This window comes from Talpa occidentalis, unplaced genomic scaffold (genome assembly GCF_014898055.3).
Source record: "Talpa occidentalis isolate TD23 unplaced genomic scaffold, MPIMG_talOcc4v2.1 talOcc4.2, whole genome shotgun sequence".
Lineage (NCBI taxonomy): Eukaryota > Metazoa > Chordata > Mammalia > Eulipotyphla > Talpidae > Talpa > Talpa occidentalis.
The window spans coordinates 95,494,356-95,512,544 of NW_023602073.1; the positions used below are offsets into that span (position 1 = coordinate 95,494,356).

Below are 18,189 nucleotides of genomic sequence, written 5' to 3' on the forward strand. Positions count from 1 at the left end.
GGCCGCCGCCCGGCCTGCGTCACCCGCCCTCGCCCGGGGCTTGTGAAGTGGCCCTGACGTGGCAGTCGCTTCGTGGCGGCCGGTCGGCGCGGCAGCCAGTCAGCCCGCGGCCGCCGCCGCTCGGCGAACCCCGCTCCCGGATCTGCAAGAACGGGCGGCGCCCTCGCCCTCCTCCCGCCCTCGCTCCCCGAGGCCGCCCTTCCGTCGCGCCCACCGAGTCCCCGGGCGCTCGCGGGCTTCGCCCCAGCCGCGCGGCCGGAAGCGGCCCCGGCCCTCCCCGCCGCGGGCAGGGGGGTCTCGGACACCCAGATCCCGCCAGGGCTCAGCGGGGGCCCCGCGCCCCAGCCCCGAGGCCCTCGATGCCCTAATAGTCTGTGAAATGCTCGGTGTTCAGATCCTGGGCAGTTTGGAGTGGAAACAGTTAAGTGGGGAAGGGGCTAAGGGACTGGTAAGGGAATTCAGTAGGATTTTTTAACAGGTTCTTTTTCAGATCGTATGTTTCAGACCCCACTTTTAAACGTGGCAGATAAAATTAAAACTTAGCAAAAGGTGAAACTAAGGGGATGGCACTGAATTTAGGGGAGAGCATACAAATATGAAACGTTTCACCTCGAAAGACACGTTTCGGGGCCTCCCCGGGTGGCGCAGCGGTTGAGCGCTGGGTTGCGAGGCTGTCCGCAGCCTCTGCAGTGCCGGTTCGATCCCCTTTCTTCTTGGTTGAAGAAAGTGTGAATGAGAAAAAGAGGACTTAGGGTTCTGAAGGCTTCAAGGCCGACTGCAGAGTACGAAGAGGGAAAGGAAGGTATTCTAAAGTGGGAATAACGAGGGTTAATCAGATTGGGGCACGCTATATTTTGTCATATAAAGATAGAAACTGATTTGCTTTGCTCCTCCACTCCCACTCCAGGACTTAATACCTAACCTGATTGTAGTTCAGCTTCTCCCTAAAGTGGAAATTTAAACTAGCCAGTCTGGAGTTTCCTGTCAGCCTTATTGAGGTTATCTGCATAAGACCCCTAAAGGAAGGTGACTTTGCCTTATCTTTCTGACTGTAAAACGCTTTCATTTTGTATTTCTTGCAGCCCTTTTCTACTTGCTAGATTCACGAATCATTTAATAAACCCACTTAGATCTTTAAAATTAACTGACTTCAATTTTTGTTATTGATAACTAAGTTCTAAATCTATAGTGAGTTCAGTTATTGGTATCTGAATTGTACCAGGAACCCTTTGTAAAGGGTGAAATGGGGGAGGAGGATTTGAGGAGTGGAGGATATCTAAAATAAAATTAGATGGTATCTTTTAAACCATTCCAGGATGATATTTTGTGAAAAGTAAACTAATAATCTGGTTGAGATATGCAAACAAAGCCAAACTGGTTCTTTGTGTTGAATTTTTCAAATGAATTTTTTCAAAGGACTTATTTTTATTTGTGCATACAAGAGCTGGGGGGTTAGGCCAGCGTGTGAGGGGTGAGAGGATTCAGCACAGGCAGAGTGGGGAGCAGAACAGGTGGATAGACTGAAATACACTGCTGAGGGGAGGGAGCAGTGGGCAAGACAGGAGAGGTCTACTATGCTAGGTGGATTAGCTCCCTGGCTGGGGATTGAACTGGTGCTGCAGATAGCTTTATGGTGCTGAGACTTAACCCCTTGCAGCACCAGAGAGGCCCCTCTTTGTGTTGAATATTCAAGTGGTCTACTACTGACACCCTCTCCAAACATAACCCATAAGTGTAGCTTTGCAAAAGCCTGTGGTTTGTGCAGCAGGCCTCGGAGCAGAGAGATAAAGGTGTCTTTTATTAACAAATGAGGTGACTTTTGGGCATACCTAAGAATGGGACTAGTTGCCTATGTGATTAGACGGAACTTCCAGTTCCATTCCTATCCTCTGGGAGTGGGAGAGGCTGGAAATTGAATTAAATTTCCAGCGGCCGGGCCTCCCTGGTGGCTCAAGGGGTTAAGTCTCAGCACTATGAAGCAATCCACAGCCACTGCAGCATGAGTTTGATTCCCTGCCAGGGAGCTAACCCACATAGCACAGCAGACCTCTCCTCTCTGGCCCACTGCTCCCCTCACCAGTGTATTTCAGTCAGTCTGCCTGTTCTGCTCCCGACTCTGTCTCTGGTGAAGCCTCTCACCCCTCCCCCCACACCTCTGGCCTACACCCCAGCTATTATATGCATAAATAAATAAAATAAATTTAAAAAATAAATTGCCAGCGGCAATTTAATCAATCCTGTTTTTGTAAAATGAAGGCTCCATTAAAATCCAAAGGAAAGGTTTTGGAGACCTGGATTGGTGACCATATGGAGATCTGGGGAATATGGCATGCTTGGAAGAGGGCATGGAAACTCCACACTTTCCCTAATACCTTGCCTTATGCATCACTTCCAAATGGCTGTTCCTGAATATTCTTGTAAGAAGTAGGTGATTTAGTGAGTAAAGGGTTCCCTGAGTTCTGTAAGCCACTTGAGCAAATTAATTGAAGCTGAGGATGTCATCCTTGGCAGACTCTGCTCTTTTGCCAATTGGAAGCACAGTTAAGTTAATAACCCGGCCTTGCCACTGGCACCTGAAGTCTGAGGAGGGGAATTATGGGAACTTTAGTCTGGAACCAGTTAGTCTAACTGTTACCTTATTACAGGTAATAAGCAAGGCTTGTGACTGCATCTGAAGAGGGGGGTCGTTTGGGGAGACTGAGCTCTTTACCTATGGACTCTGATGCTATCTCCAGGCAGATAGCATTAGAATTGAGTTAAATTAAATTAAATTCTCAGACACCTTGCTGGTATAGGGAAACTTCCAGACATTTACATGGAAATTGGGTCTGGGAACCCAAAACAAGACTTACTGCTGATATAGAGAAAATTTTAGTGGTCTAGATTAGACGATCAAGCCAAACACAACATTCCAATAAACCAAAACCAAATTCCAGAGCAAGGCCCTAACTCTTCAAATTCTATGAAGTCTAAGAGAGACACAGGAAGCTGAAGAGGAAACGTTTACAGCTAGCAGAAATTGGTTCATAAGGAAGGAAAGAAACCCTTTCTTAACATAAATGTGCAAGATGAAGCAGAAAATGCCAATGTACTGTTAGAAGCTGCAACAAATTATTTAGAAAACACAGCTAAGATCATTAATGAAGGTGGCCATACTAAACAACAAATTTTAAAGGTAGACAAAACAGCCTTCTATTGGAAAAAGATGCCATCTAGGCTTGCATAGCTGAGAGGAAAAGTCAATGCCTGGCTTCAAAGTGTCAGAGGACTTGCGGACCCTTTTGTTAGGGGCTAATGCAGCTGGTGACTTTGAGTTGGAGCTAATGCTCATTTCCCATTCCGAAAATCCTAGAACCCTTAAGAATTATGATAAATCTGCCCTGCACTCTAAATCAAACAACAAAATACATCTGTTTTCCACATGGTTTGCTGAATATTTGAAGCCCTGTGTTGAGACATACTGCTCAGAAAAAAAGTTTCCTTTTGAAATATTCGTATCATTATGTAGGGTAAGGAAAAAATGTCAGGCTTTTCTGCCCTCCCGCCATCAGGATAGATGATGGATCCTTGCGGTCCTGAATGCATGCCTGATGGCGGGCACCTGGAATAGGGTGTGGGCATAGGTAGATGGGATTCACCTGGGCTAAGACTGGGCTTTTAAGGGCTGTGTCACAGGGATGCCAGCAGCAGTAGAAGCTGAAAGAGAAGCCAAGAAGCAGCCAAGAATGAATGGAAGCCGAGAGAAGAAGAGAAGCAGAGAGAACGCCAGATGTAGGGTAAAGAAAATATCAGGCTTTTCTGCCCTTCCGCCATCAGGATAGATGATGGATCCTTGTCCTGAATGCATGCCTGATGGTGGGCACCTGGAATAGGGTGTGGGCATAGGTAGATGGGATTCAGCTGAGCTAAGACTGTGCTTTTAAGGGCGGCGTCACGGGGGGACGCCAGCAGCACCAGCACCAGCAGCAGCAGCCGCCGCAGCCGAAGCCGAAGCCGAGAAGCAGCAGAACGAACGCTAGAGAGCCCAGATAGAGTGAGGACTTGCTGGGGGCTGGGAGGCCTGCCAGCCTCCCAGCCCCCCAGCCAGCACCCCTGCCTGCCATATGCCTGGTGAACCCCAAATAAAAAACCTGCAAAACTACTGAGGACTCTGACTCCTCCTTTACCCGATCTGCATGGGATCAGAAAACCCGCACTGTGGTCAGTCCTGTCCCTTACAATTGGCGTATGTCGGCAAGATCCATGCAGACGGGTATTGGAGCCCTCCGAAGACCTGGAGGGACTAAGGAGAACAGACTTTGCCTGTGACGACGCTGGAGGCACCATGGCGGTATAGAAGATGGATACGTCCACGAGCTACAGGATGAGACCTGGCGTGAACGAGATGCCCGAAAGGACCAGCCAACGACACCGGAAAGGACCAGCCAACGACACCAGATAGGACCAGCCAACGACACCGGAAAGGACCAGCCAACGACACCGGATAGGACCAGCCAACGACACCGGAAAGGACCAGCCAATGACCCCTGAGGCAGCAGGCCATTGCTGAAGCAGGGAGAGGCCAATGGACTGATAGACTGATGAACTGATGATTTTGGACTGACAATCCCGCCAGAAGGCGGAGGACCTTAGCAGGTTATGTTTATTTTTTGAGAATCTGGGGGTGGCCAGTGGGCCTAGATGGCCAAAAGCAGCCTGTGTATGCCCAGTGGCCAGGTGGAGGAGAAAAGCCAACTAAGGTCGCAAAAGCTGGTACTGATGCTAAGTTGAGAAGCCCTAAAGCGGCTGTTAAGCAGCCTGGGTATGCTGAAGCCCTGTGAGTCTCGTAAAATCACCTGTGGGTGATGCCCTGCTCATTCTTGAGTGAGGGTGAGGAGCTGAGGAGCCCGTCCTTGGGGGACGGGTGGGGAATGTGGCTTGGGGTGGAGCCCAAGCCAAATGCAAAGTTTGGATCCCCAACCCATGTGCTTGTGCAGTGGGTTGGCTTGAGAGCAGGGGTCTGTGAGTCGCATGGGTGGCCATGAAGGCCGAGTGTTGGAGCGACTGCAGACAGAAACCCTGAGGGTTGGCGATTACCCCCAACAGAATAAAATTGCCAATCCCAGAGCTAGTGCATCCTGGGGGTGGATGCTGTGTGTGCCTTGTAGCCGAGACTACAGCCAGAGAAGGCCAGGAAGCCTGACGGCTCCTGGTGTGTTATAGCAGATGCCGTGTGTGATTTCCCCTCCTCGTATGAGCAGTGCCTTCGGCAGCAGATTTGGTGGCTCATCTGCTGGTACCAATAATTGTCTTTTGCACTTGGTTGGTGCCCTGCCTGGACTTATTTGTGTTCTGTTGTATTTTGTTATGTTGTATTTTGTTATTTGATGTATTTGCTTTTGTGGGCCATGGCTGCATTGTTTGTTTGCTTAGAAAATTGTGTATATATGTATAGACTGTATGGCAGAAAACCCTGAGGGGGTGGACTGTAGGGTAAAGAAAATATCAGGCTTTTCTGCCCTTCCGCCATCAGGATAGATGATGGATCCTTGTCCTGAATGCATGCCTGATGGTGGGCACCTGGAATAGGGTGTGGGCATAGGTAGATGGGATTCAGCTGAGCTAAGACTGTGCTTTTAAGGGCGGCGTCACGGGGGGACGCCAGCAGCACCAGCACCAGCAGCAGCAGCCGCCGCAGCCGAAGCCGAAGCCGAGAAGCAGCAGAACGAACGCTAGAGAGCCCAGATAGAGTGAGGACTTGCTGGGGGCTGGGAGGCCTGCCAGCCTCCCAGCCCCCCAGCCAGCACCCCTGCCTGCCATATGCCTGGTGAACCCCAAATAAAAAACCTGCAAAACTACTGAGGACTCTGACTCCTCCTTTACCCGATCTGCATGGGATCAGAAAACCCGCACTGTGGTCAGTCCTGTCCCTTACACCAGAGAGCCCAGATAGAGTGAGGATTTGCTGGGGGCTGGGAGGACTGCCAGCCTCACGGCCCCCTGGCATCCCTGCCTGCCATGTACCTGGTAAATCTAAATAAAAGAACTGCAAAAGCCACTGAGGACTCTCTAGGACTCCTTCTTTACCCTGTCTGCTGGATCAGAAAACCTGCACTGTGTCCTTCCTGCCCCTTAAACATTGACAATGCGCCTGTTTACTCAAGCACCCTGATGGAGATGTACAAGGAGATTATGTTATTTTAATGCCTACAAACACAAAATTTTGCAGATAAGTACTTTTTGCTTAGCATTATGCTTTTGCTTTTTTGCACAGATCACGTTTCTTCATTTTTTTCCCTCATTTTTTCCATAATAAAGGTGCTTTTTAAATTAGTAACAAAAATGACAGTATTCATATTCCATACTCCTGAGTCCTAATGAACCAATAAGTTTCTTAAGAATTATTTCACTTTCTGGGACCTCCCTAGTGGTGCAGGAGTTAAAGTCTCAGCACTATGAAGCTATTTGCAGACGCTGCAGCACCAGTTCCAGTTCCAGGTCAGGCAGCTGACCACATGGCACAGCAGACCTCTCCTGACTTGCCCGCTGCTCCCCTCAGCAGAGTATTTCAGTGGATCCGCCTGTCTTGCTCCCCACTCTGTCTTTGGTGACTCCTCTCATATCCCCCCCCCCAGATCTTGTATGCATAAATAAATAAAAATAAATCTTTAAAAAAATAATTTCACTTTCTGCATTTAGCTCTAAAGGAAACACCTGCAACTAAGATAAAACTCTTTCATGGGTGGAAGAACAGCAAATAGCTGTAGCACAACTCAATCTTCCTCATCCTGAGTTGTCTCATAATGGCTCTTTTGTGCACTGTCCCTCTGCCACTCTAAGCCATGTTTTCCTGTGTTCCCATAACCAGTCACCCCAATTTGTCATTCTCTGTCCCCTTTTAGCTACTTCCTGATGAATGAAACTTGGTCACCTACAAACTAACCTGAATAGCTTAACTCTGCTCCATACTTTCAGAACAAGTTTCCTTTTCTTGTCATCAGGAAAGTGTAAAATGGCAAAAACATCACTGAATTCAGAACTTCTCAACAGATTTGTATTTGAGTCACTACTACAGTATCCACAAACTTCCAAATAAAGTAATAGTTCATGGATATGTGAAATATTCTTCTGTCCATAGACAATGCTCAATGCCCTCATGAATCATGAGACTTCTCAGAGTAATTTTGCAATGACGGCATTTCAGCAACATTATTAACGTCTTTAGAACAAACAATCTGTACTTTGTCCCTACAATTTATTCTTTTATTACCAAAAGGTGCAGATATTCCACAATCTGTATGCCTTCCACATCTTGTGAGAAAATCCCTGCACTAGTCTGACTTACCTACAAGTTAGATTTGGGTGCAGGTGTTCTTAAATGGAGAGATATATCATATACGCCAGAACAGAAAGCAAAATTTCTCCAGACTATTCTTTAGAAAAGAAAGTTGCCTGTTATTTTTGTCTGTTCTTTTTGAAGAAAGCATTGTTTAGGAAGACAATATATCTTGAAAGGGTCCCAAACAGTGCCAATTTTTTTATTTTATAAAGGTCACCTAACAATTGGAAAAAGGTGAAGACATAGTTATTAATTGTTCCTGAGGGTGTGACCCTAGAAATCAAGCATATTATTTAGCCTTTAAAAAGTCATTGAAGGGGACTCCCTGGTGGCGCAAGGGGTTAATTCTCAGTGGTATGAAGCTATGTGCAGCCACTGCAGCATGATTTTGATCCTTGGCCAGGGAGCTAACCCACATGGCACACTAGACCTCTTCCTGTCTCACCAGCTGCTCCTCTCAGCAGTGTATTTCAGTCTGCCTGTTCTGTTTCCCACTCTGTCTCTGGTGGATCCTCTCATCCACCACACCTCTGGCCTGTACCCCAGTTCTTGTATGCATAAATAAATATATATATTTTTTAAATCCAAAGAAGGTAATGAAAGGAAAACTGCCTTGGTAAACACAGCAGAAACCCTAATCAAATAAGAGAAAAATTTGAGAACTTCATCAGAGTTTCCCCTATGCTTAAGATCCTAAAAATAAGAGAGAGGGAAAATATTTTAGGCTAGAAAGAGAATTCTCCAGTATCTGATATGGCCAATGGCATTTTATAAATTGTGGATCCACCTGTTAGTGGATATTTTTATCCACTAAAAAGGAAATTTTTTTAAATTTTTTTTTAAAAAGGGAATAAGAGTTTTTTTTAAAAGGAAATAAAAAGGAAATAAAAGAGTAAATGCCAGAATGCATTGCCTGTAGAACTACATGACTTCTTGAGGTTTTTTTAAACTAATATTGTAAGTATGAGTGTGGTACCTTGCAATGTGACTGGATTTATTGTGGTTCACAATAACAGAAAGCTTAAAATGGATTCCATAAAGGGTTAATTCTCAGTGCAATCTTTTTTTTTTCTAAGATTTATTTATTTATGCATACAAGAACTGGGGTACAGACTAGACCAGAGATGGTGGGGGTGAGAGGATTCACCAGAGAGAGTGATCACCAGGGAGCAGTCCCCACCTCAGCCCAGTGCAATCTTAAACATATCGTTCAAACAGGACTTTGGGTATGAGTAGCCATGGTCACTGCTTTTTATTAAGATAGTTAATAATTTATATATTTTTGCGAGTGACTTTTTTTATTTAATGAAGTATCATTGTTTCAGATCCTCGTTAACACTTTGACAGCATAATTCTCCCCTCTGGTGTGTCACTATTGCTCCCCCACCATCAAAGCACCTATAGTCTTCCACACATTCTATTGTTCTTTCCCTGCCCCTTCCCACCTGGATGACTCAGATCTATGGTCAGCATTCAAGGGTTGTTTTTTTTTTTTTTTTTAAGATTTATTTATTTATACAAGAACTGGGGTACAGGCCAGAGGCGTGGGAGGGTGAGAGAATTCACCAGAGACAGAGCAAGGAACAGAGCAGGCAGATGGACAGAAGACACTGCTGAGGGGAGCAGCGGGCTAGGCAGGAGAGGTCTGCTGCGCCATGTGGGAATCTCCCTGGCCGGCCGGGAATCGAACCTGCGCTGCAGGGCCTGCGAACAGCTTCAAAGCGTTGCACTCAACCCGCTGCACCACTGGGGAGGCCCTCAAGGGTTGGTTTTAATGTTTATCTTTGGCTGACTCTTTGTTTGATTCCTTTATAGTCAACATATAAGTAACATCATCCTATATTTATCTTTCTTCTTCTGGCTAGTTTTGCTTAGCATAATCCGTTCCAACTCCCTCAATGTTCCTGCAAATGGCATGAGTTTATCTTTTTTGATTGCTTAAAAGTATTCCATTGTGTACATATACATGTATAAAATGAAATATTTTTCAGCACTCAAAAATGATAAACTTTGTATGTATGTGTGTATATGTATACCACTTGATCCACTCACCTGTTTTGAATACTAAGGACCAGACTCAATCTCAGCTTTAACTGCCAAATCATTTATTGAAACTAAAAATGCAATTTTCTTTAAAGGGACCGTTGATTAGCATTTACTGGACTAATCTTAAATATCCTATTTTAATTTTGCTTTTATATTCTTATTTATTATACATATAAAATAAATTTAAATTGTTTTCATAGAATTGAATGTTTCTTGAAATAACATGATACAATCTGAAGTCTCTTTAAAATTATAAAATGATAAGCTTTGGTGGCAGTTGCTGTGGTAGTGGATATGATGGCAGTAGGATGGCTATAAAGGATTTGGTAACAATGGAAACAATTTTAGAGGTGGTAGAAGTTACCATGATTTTGGCAATTAGAACAATCAACCTTCAAATTTTGGATTCACAAAAGGCGGACACTTTGGAGGCAGCAGCTCTGGCCTTATGATGGTGGAGAACAATACTTTAGCCAAACCACAAAACCAAAGTGACTATGGTGGTTCCAGTAGCAGCAGTGCTAGAAGGTATTAATTACCAGGAAACAAAGCTTAGCAGGAGAAGAGAGTCAGGGAAGTGACAGAGAAGGTACAGGTTACAACAAATTTACGAACTCAGCCAAGCACGGCGGTTGGCAGTGGTAGCTGAAACAAAGGCAACATCTTTCACACATTACTCACATGTATGGGTAAAAACTTTAGGACTCTATTTGTGACTGTGTAAAAGTTTATTTTTGTTTCTGTTCTATGGAAAGCATGAAGCACTCCAACAAAGGGTTTTTTTTAAGGTTTTTTTTTTTTAAGATTTATTAATTTATTTGTACAAGCACTGGGTACAGTCAGAAGCGCGGGAGGGTGAGAGAATTCACCAGAGCAGGGAGCAGAGCAGGCAGAAGGACCGAAGCACACCACTGAGGGAGCAGCGGGCGGCAGGAGAGGTCTGCGCACCATGTGAGGGTGAGAGAATTCACCAGAGCAGGGAGCAGAGCAGGCAGAAGGACCGAAGCACACCACTGAGGGGAGCAGCGGGCGGCAGGAGAGGTCTGCGCACCATGTGAGACCCTCCTCCGGTGGCCGGGGAGCAGCCGGGGATCGAACTGGAGCTGCAGAGGCTGCGGGCAGCTTCTCAACCCAGCGCTCAACCGCTGTGCCACCGGGGAGGCCCTCCAACAAAGGGTTTTAATGTAGTTTTTATTTTGCACTCATGCTGTTGTTATATGTAATTGACCATGATGCTAAATAAATGTCTTGTAAAAAAGAGAGACTGCTCCTACTGGTTCTTGTGTAAGGAAAGATTTTTTTTTTTTTTAATATCCTAGCATTTCTGCCTTCATAAGCTGATGCAGCAGTAAATCCTAAACTTGAAGCCCTCTTCAAATTTGTGGAAGGGGAGTATTTAAAAAAATTTTTTTAAATTTAATTTAATTTTTATTTTTATATTCCCCATACAATTGCAACCCCGATTTTGACCACAATCCCTCCTTCCCCCTCAAAAGAGTGTCTCTGGTTCATAGTTGTTTGTTGATTTTGAGTTTTTTCTTTCTTATATTTATTCTTTTTCATGGTCCATATTTAGGTTTTCTAGATTCCTGTTACGAGTGAGACCATCCAGTATTTTTCTTTTTCTTTCTAGCTTATTTCACTGAGCATGATCCCTTCCAGCTCCATCCATGTTGCTGCAAATTGCATGTGTTTATCTTTTTTGAATGCTGAGTAATATTCCATGGTGTATATGTACCACATCTTCTTGATCTGGTCATTTATTTTTGGGCATTTGGGTTGTTTCCAAAGCTTAGCTATTGTAAATTGTGCTGCTATAAACATAGGAGTGCAGGTGCTCTTTGGAATTGATATTTCTGTGTCCTTTGGGTATATACCTAGGAATGGAATTGTTGGATCATATGGAAGCTCTATCTTTAGTAGGTTGAGGAATCTCTACACAGCTTTCCATAGTGGTTGGACCAGTTTGCACTCCCACCAGCAGTGCAGGAGAGTTCCTTTCTCTCCACATCTTCACCAACATTTGTTGTTGCTAGTTTTTTTAATATGTGCCATTCTCACTGGTGTGAGATGGTATCTCATTGTAGTTTTGATTTGCATTTCCCTGATTGCAAGTGACATTGAACATTTTTTCATATGCCTGGTGGCCATTTGTATTTCCTCTTCAGAGAAGTTTCTTTTTAGCTCTTCTGCCCATTTTTTGACTGGATTATTTTCTTTGTTCTTGTTGAGTCTCATCAGCTCTTTGTAGATTTTTGTGATCAGTCCCTTATCATTAGTGTTGTGTGCAAAAATGTTCTCCCAGTTGGTGGGGTTTCTCTTTGTTTTTGTTATTGTCTCTTTTGCTGTGCAGAAGCTCTTTAATTTGATATAGTCCCAGCTGTTTATCTTTGCCTTCAATATCACTACTTTGGGTGATGCGTCTGTAAAGATGTCTTTGAGGTGCATGTCATGTAGTGTTTCACCTATATTTCCTTCTATATATTTTATGGTTTCAGGTCTTATGTCTAGTTCTTTAATCCATTTTGAGTTAGTTTTTGTGCATGGTGTAAGGTAGTATTCAAGCTTCATTCTTTTGCATGTAGCGACCCAGTTTTCCCAGCACCATTTATTGAACAAACTTTCTTTGCTCCAATGCATATTCTTTGCTCCTTTGTCAAAGATTAGTTGACCATAGATCTGTGGGTTTATTTCTGGGTTTTCTATTTGGTTCCATTGGTCCATGTGTCTGTTCTGGTTCCAATACCATGCAGTTTTGATTATTATGGCTTTGTAGTATAGTTTGAAATCTGGAAGAGTGATGCCTCCATTCCAGGAGAGTATTTTTTTAAAGAATTTTAATTTTTTAATTTTCTTACATCCTTGTTCATTTTTGTACAACATTTGATTTCTCCCCTTATGTGTTGTCCCTATAATTCTCCCACCACCACAGCACCCATGATCATCACCACAGTCCCTTGTGCTCTTGGAAGGAGAGCATTTAAATGGTCATTGTTGAGACTACTTAGAGTAGTGGAGAGGGTGGGCTCTCCAGTCAGACTTCAGGCCTTGTGTCTTATTTATTATATGATATTGACCCAATTACCTAATCTCTTTTGCCTCAGTTGCTTCTGTAAAATAGGAGAAACATTGGGTTTATGAGGATAGTTATGTAAAAGTACTTGAGAGCAATTGCCTGGCACAGCATGTGAACTAAGTATCTATTGTTAAAACAATTCTGTTGGAAACAAATTTTCTTGGGCCGCCCTGGTGGGGCAAGGGGTTAAGCACCGTACTATGAAGCAATCTGAAGCCTCTGCAGCACAAGTTCGATCCCTGGCTGGCCAGGGAGCAACCCACATGGCACAGCAGACCTCTCCTGACTCGCCCACTGCTCCCCTCAGCAGTGTCTTTGGTCCGTGTGTCTGTTCTGCTTCCCCCCTCTCTGGTGAATTCTCTCACCCTCCTGTGCCTCTGACCTGTAACCCAGTTCTTGTATAAATAAATAAAAATCTTAAAAAACAAAACAAAACAAATTTTCTTTCTGATAAACTCAACACCTCCACTGATTAAAACCCTTGGAAATACTTTAGATCACATTTTCCAACCAGAAACAAAATTTCACATTACATCTAAGGCTAGCTCTGAGAATTCTCAGGTGATCTGTAATACAGAGTAGAATCTTACTAAGGAAGAAATAATAAGGTGGACTATTAGGAAAAAGTTAGGGATTAGGGCCAGAGAATCAAGAATATGTGCAATTTACTAAAAGAACAATTGTATAGTCCAAATAAAGATGTTTCTCCATCAAAAAAAATACATAGAGAGGGCCTCCCTAGTGGCGTAGGGGTTAAAGTCTCAGTGCTTATCAAGTTACCGCCTGCCACTGCAGGATGAGTTCAATCCCTGCCAGGGAGCTACCCACATGGTGCAGCAGACCTCTCCTGTCTTGCCCACTGCTCCCCTCAGCAGTGTATTTTAGTATATCTGCTTGTTCTGCTCCCCACTCTGCCTCTAGTGAATCTTCACCCCCTTGCACTTCTGGCCTAGACCCAAGTTCTTGTATGCATAAATAAAAATAAATCTATAAAAAATAATAAATACATAGAGATAATAGGGTTTAAAATTAATAAAATGTAAATCCAATCTAAACAGCAATTTATTCTCATTTCCATAAAATGATAGTGATTGATTAGGACAAACACATTTTAATAAAGGTACCCAAGAGGATCAATGAGGCAGTAACATCCATGTATGATAATCAACCTTACAAGTATGAAAGATCACACTTCTTTTCCACCAAAGAGATCATTCTGACACTAAAAAGGTCATGAATATGTTTGCGATGAGAGCCTTACCAAGTCATGAGCACAACACACATGCTTTGAAATTGGCAATTAACATTCTTGAAATCAATGGCTTAACAAGTTATAAATGATTTCTGCTTAAAGTATAATTCTTTGCTTGATTAAAATTACATCCAGTCCATAGAAGTTGAATGCATACCACACATTAATAGTCAAGACAGTTCAGCTGTTTTTCTGAAGTATGTTTCAGAGTTAACATATAACCCGTATATAACAATATTGCTGTGTTTTTAGTCATTTTATATTTAAGGGTCCAAAATAGATTATGTTCACAAAATAACACTGTGTCAATCATTTTCTTATTTATATCCTTCAAAAACACTCTACTCTGGTCATACACACTAATCTACGTCACTGGAAATAACAAAAGATGATAATTCAGAGTCTCACCTCCACATAGTTCTAACTGCCCAAGAAACCTGCAGGTCCAGTTCTTACCCTTTAAAAATGAGCAAAAATGTTCCAAAGCAGTCACTGTAGCCATGTGTTTGGGATTTGTATTTGTAGCATTAGACTTACGGCCTAAAAATGGCCATTCATGTTATAGTAATCTAAGTCCCATATCAAAAATAAAAAGCAAAAGGAATTGAAATTATTTTGCAATTCCAATAGCAGACTTGAAAAAACTGAACAGTCGTACATAACTCCTACATTTCTCTTTAACTCTGAGAGCACTGCCACATTAACAGGTGTGAGGCAGCCATCTACATATTAGTGTGTGATTAATCAGAGTGCACTTATGACTGTGAACTTGGGTCCTATGCCATATTATTAATTCTTGCCTTTCCCCCAAAGAACCACTAGCTCTTGAAGTAATAGGCTTTTAAGGCACATTTAACAAAATCCCATCATATACCCAGCTTAAAAATGGAAGCTCCACCTGGTTACAATATACATACCTAAGTGATGTGTGGTTTACCAGATAGACAAGTGTCTCTATCTTGAAGATAAAGTCACATTAGAAAAGTGATTCTTTATTTTCTTATTCAAAAAGAAACATTGTGTAAAAATATTAGAGAATTAGATTTGTAAGAATAACCCACATGTACCTGGCCTGTTGGCAAAGGTCCAACAAGGTATAGGTCTGAAAGTTAGGGAAAAGACTTCCTTGGAACCCTGGGTTCCTACTTCCCAGGTTTCTGAGGAGGAATCATGAGGCAGGGATTTAGTGTGTCTTAATGTTATTTAGAAATCTCCTTCCAAAATGCACAGACTCAATCAGCTACTAACTAAAACTGCAGCTACAAACCTCAAAGGACTCCTCAGGGGGAGGAGAGGACAGAGAAGCCACAGAAAGAAGTGGGATAGTTTCAAGGACAGGACAAATTGTTTTAGGAAGTTGATATATTTTGATAAGACCAACTTTGGTGTCCCGATGAGGCTCTGCTTAAAAAAACTTTTTTTCTTAACACCCGCAGATATGCTTTAGGGCACTGACCCTTAGGATGGACATAGAATTATCTGCTTGGAATGGTTTGGTGTGCAGTTGATTTAGGACTTCCTGATCATCTAAGGTAAACATAAGTGGAAGAATTTATGGAAACAAATACACAGCTAACTGTAATGCCTCCTCTGGTCACCTGCTCCTCACTGATCGGGGGTTTCAGCAGGGCTTTTCAGCTGCACAGAGTATGCTGCTGGCAAGCTGAGCTCCAGTTCAAACATAAGGCTGGAATAGGCAAAGTCCATAAGACAAGCTGTCACTGATGAGGAGACTCACAGGTGACAAGCGTGCTCACCAGGAATAAGCTCTGTGGTTGAGACTTGAGACATTCTCTTGTGGTCATGGAGCAATAAGAAAACCTGGCCCTAAATAAACATTTTAAATGTTGTACAACAATAAGTCCATTTCACAGGGGCCAAAAATAGAATCATGTATGTATTTTTAAATCTGCAGTTGCCAATCACATGTATTTCAGAAACCACGTGACCTCTGACCTTACTTTAGTTCCAAGATACAGGAAAGTCTCCAGAAACCCTGAAATTCAGCAACATTCTTATTTCTTTTTAGTGACCGGCACCATTTTGGAAGTCTGGTCCCAAAGATTCTAAAGAACAGATATGCAGCAAAAAGAAATAACCTCTCTGTATAAAATGATTATAGAGATGTATGTTGAGGTAAAGAGCTTTGTAAGAACTGTTGAGTAGGGAAGCACTGCCATGGTTACAGAAATTTTTAGGTAAGTTTGGTGCTAATATTATTCTACAAAACTGCTGTTTATACCAGTGATAAATGAGGGCGTTTTTATTGCTCCTGGAGCGTGATGCCCCAGTCTGTTCCAGCTCCACTGAAAAATGATTTTTCTCAACAACTGGTAGCAAAGATACCCAAATTTATAAAAAGTCACTGCCAATGCATCTCTTTTTGATGAATTTTCTGATTGCCATTGAGTGGACGATATAATATGCATGTCCTGAACACCAAGTACAGAAAAAAGCTTAGAAAATTCTTTTATCAAAGTTTCAGTTCAATGAGAAAAAAACATGAAAAAGTGCAAAATATATACATTTCCTGGCAGTTCTTACACAGGATTTTGTGGCGACAGATCATAAAAGTTTACATTTGTGTAATGAAATTACAGTGGATTTCACGTCATTGTTAATATACAAGTTTTTGCTTCAAAGTGCTTACTTTATTGAAAAAAGAGACGATCAAGAGGGTTGCAGGATTTTTTGTTTAAACAACAATTCCATGGCATGTGTTCCAATCTCCTTTTTCCTTCTTCCTTTAGTGCAACACAGCGTAGCAGCCTCACTGAAAGGTCTGATTTCAAGAGACATTCCTGGAACCTCACCTACAGCAGCACTCTAGGGGTCCCGTTGGGAGTAGCTCCTTTTTTTTTCTGTAGACGATTCTGAACCTTTCGAGATTTTACCACTTTCATTCTCACCTCAAAAACTTCATGAATGGCCTTCCGGAAGCAATGAAAATTATAATCAATAAGCCCTGGAGAAGAGAAAAAATGTTTAGCAATGTCACATAGGAAAAAATCTCCATCTTTCCATGACTCCAGGGTCAGGACAAGCAAGTAGGTGTGAATAGAGGAGTAGCTTTAACCTAAGGCCATAGACCTCCCTAGGAGGTCTGCAGCTGAGCTACTGGAAACCTCCAAAATTGCAGAGATCAATTAATAAATATTAACTGAAAATTTATTCTAGATAACTCATTTTCATATGCTCTGAGGACAGCAAAGTGCTTGATTTTAGAATAACAGTCATCTCATCAATTCTAAGTTCACAAATTCAACAACCAATGACATTCTCAATTTTTCAATGTTAGGTTCTCAATGTTCTAATATTAAGTTCTAAATGGAAAAATAATAGGGGAGGGCCTCCCTGGTGGCGCAGCGGTTGAGCGCTGGGTTGCGAAGCTGCCCGCAGCCTCTGCAGCGCCGGTTCGATTCCCGGGTGCTCCCCGGCCACCAGAGGAGGGTCCCACATGGTGCGCAGACCTCTCCTGCCGCCCGCTGCTCCCCTCAGCAGTGCACTTCGGTCCTTCTGCCTGTTCTGCTCCCCGCTCTGGCTCTGGTGAATTCTCTCACCCTCCCGCGCTTCTGACTGTACCCAGTGCATGTATAAACAAAACAAAACAAAAAAAGAACAAACAAATAAATAAATAAATAAAACATGCCTCTATAAAAAGAAAAAAAAAAAATTAAAAAAAAAAAGAAAAATAATAGGGGAGAATCATCTTGTGTTTTCACAAATTAATTAGTAGTAAAAATAGAATAAAAAATCACCCAGTCTTGAGCACATTTTCATCATTATCATTAATTTGTAAAATTGTTAAGAATAACATTACTTTTATAAGATAAGGCAGTTGGTTACATTTACTATCTTTAAATTTATTAAAATAACTAGCCCAACGAGTATTTTGGATATTTCCAGAGCCCCAAACAAAACAAAGAAAAAAAAATTGGGATTTTAGCCAACGAGTGATGTTCTTTAAAGTAGTCATATAAACAAAAGCAAATGCAATGGAGGGAAACACCAGGTCCACCTCCAGTAGCACCAAACCCATCTGTGTGGCGCCCTCTGCTGTTTCTACAGTGCAGGAGACCTCAAGAGCAGTAAAACTAGGCCGTTTCCTTCTGGGAAAAGAGCAATGAGGCAACAAGGGTACAGTAACACGAAAAAAGCAAGAAGCAAAGATGATTTTGTTTACTTAGTGGGATTTTGGATATGAGATGTGCAAACCAGCTCACCATTCTCTGCCTAAAATATATTGAACCAGGGCCTCCCTGGTGGTGCAAGGGATTAAGCACAGCACTGTGAAGGTATCCACAGCCTCTGCTGCACCAGTTCAATCACCAGCCGCAAGGGAGCCATCCACATGGTGCAGCTGACCTCTCCTGACTGGCCCACTGCTCTCCTCAGCAGTGTATTTCAGACAATCTGCCTGTTCTGTTCCCCACTCTGTCTCTGGTGAATCCTCTCACCTCCCATACCTTTGGCTTGTACTCCAGTTCTTGTATGCAT

General features: G+C 42.9%; 1 protein-coding gene and 1 long non-coding RNA gene across 2 annotated transcripts in view; one reads left to right on the forward strand and one right to left on the reverse strand.

The window, feature by feature from the left end:
• Positions 1 to 304: 304 nt before the first annotated feature.
• LOC129146488 (uncharacterized) lies at positions 305 to 16,769 on the forward strand. The gene is made up of 3 exons (XR_008553282.1): positions 305 to 420; positions 15,129 to 15,224; positions 16,443 to 16,769. It is a non-coding gene; the product is annotated as an uncharacterized LOC129146488 (long non-coding RNA).
• The window catches only part of RRAGD (Ras related GTP binding D), a 38,707-nt gene continuing 36,827 nt past the window's right edge, over positions 16,310 to 18,189 (reverse strand). Inside the window, exon 7 of the mRNA XM_037520103.1 lies at positions 16,310 to 16,657. Coding sequence (XP_037376000.1) covers positions 16,506 to 16,657 — 152 coding nt within the window. The 3' untranslated portion in view covers positions 16,310 to 16,505. The remainder of the gene's footprint in view (positions 16,658 to 18,189) is intronic.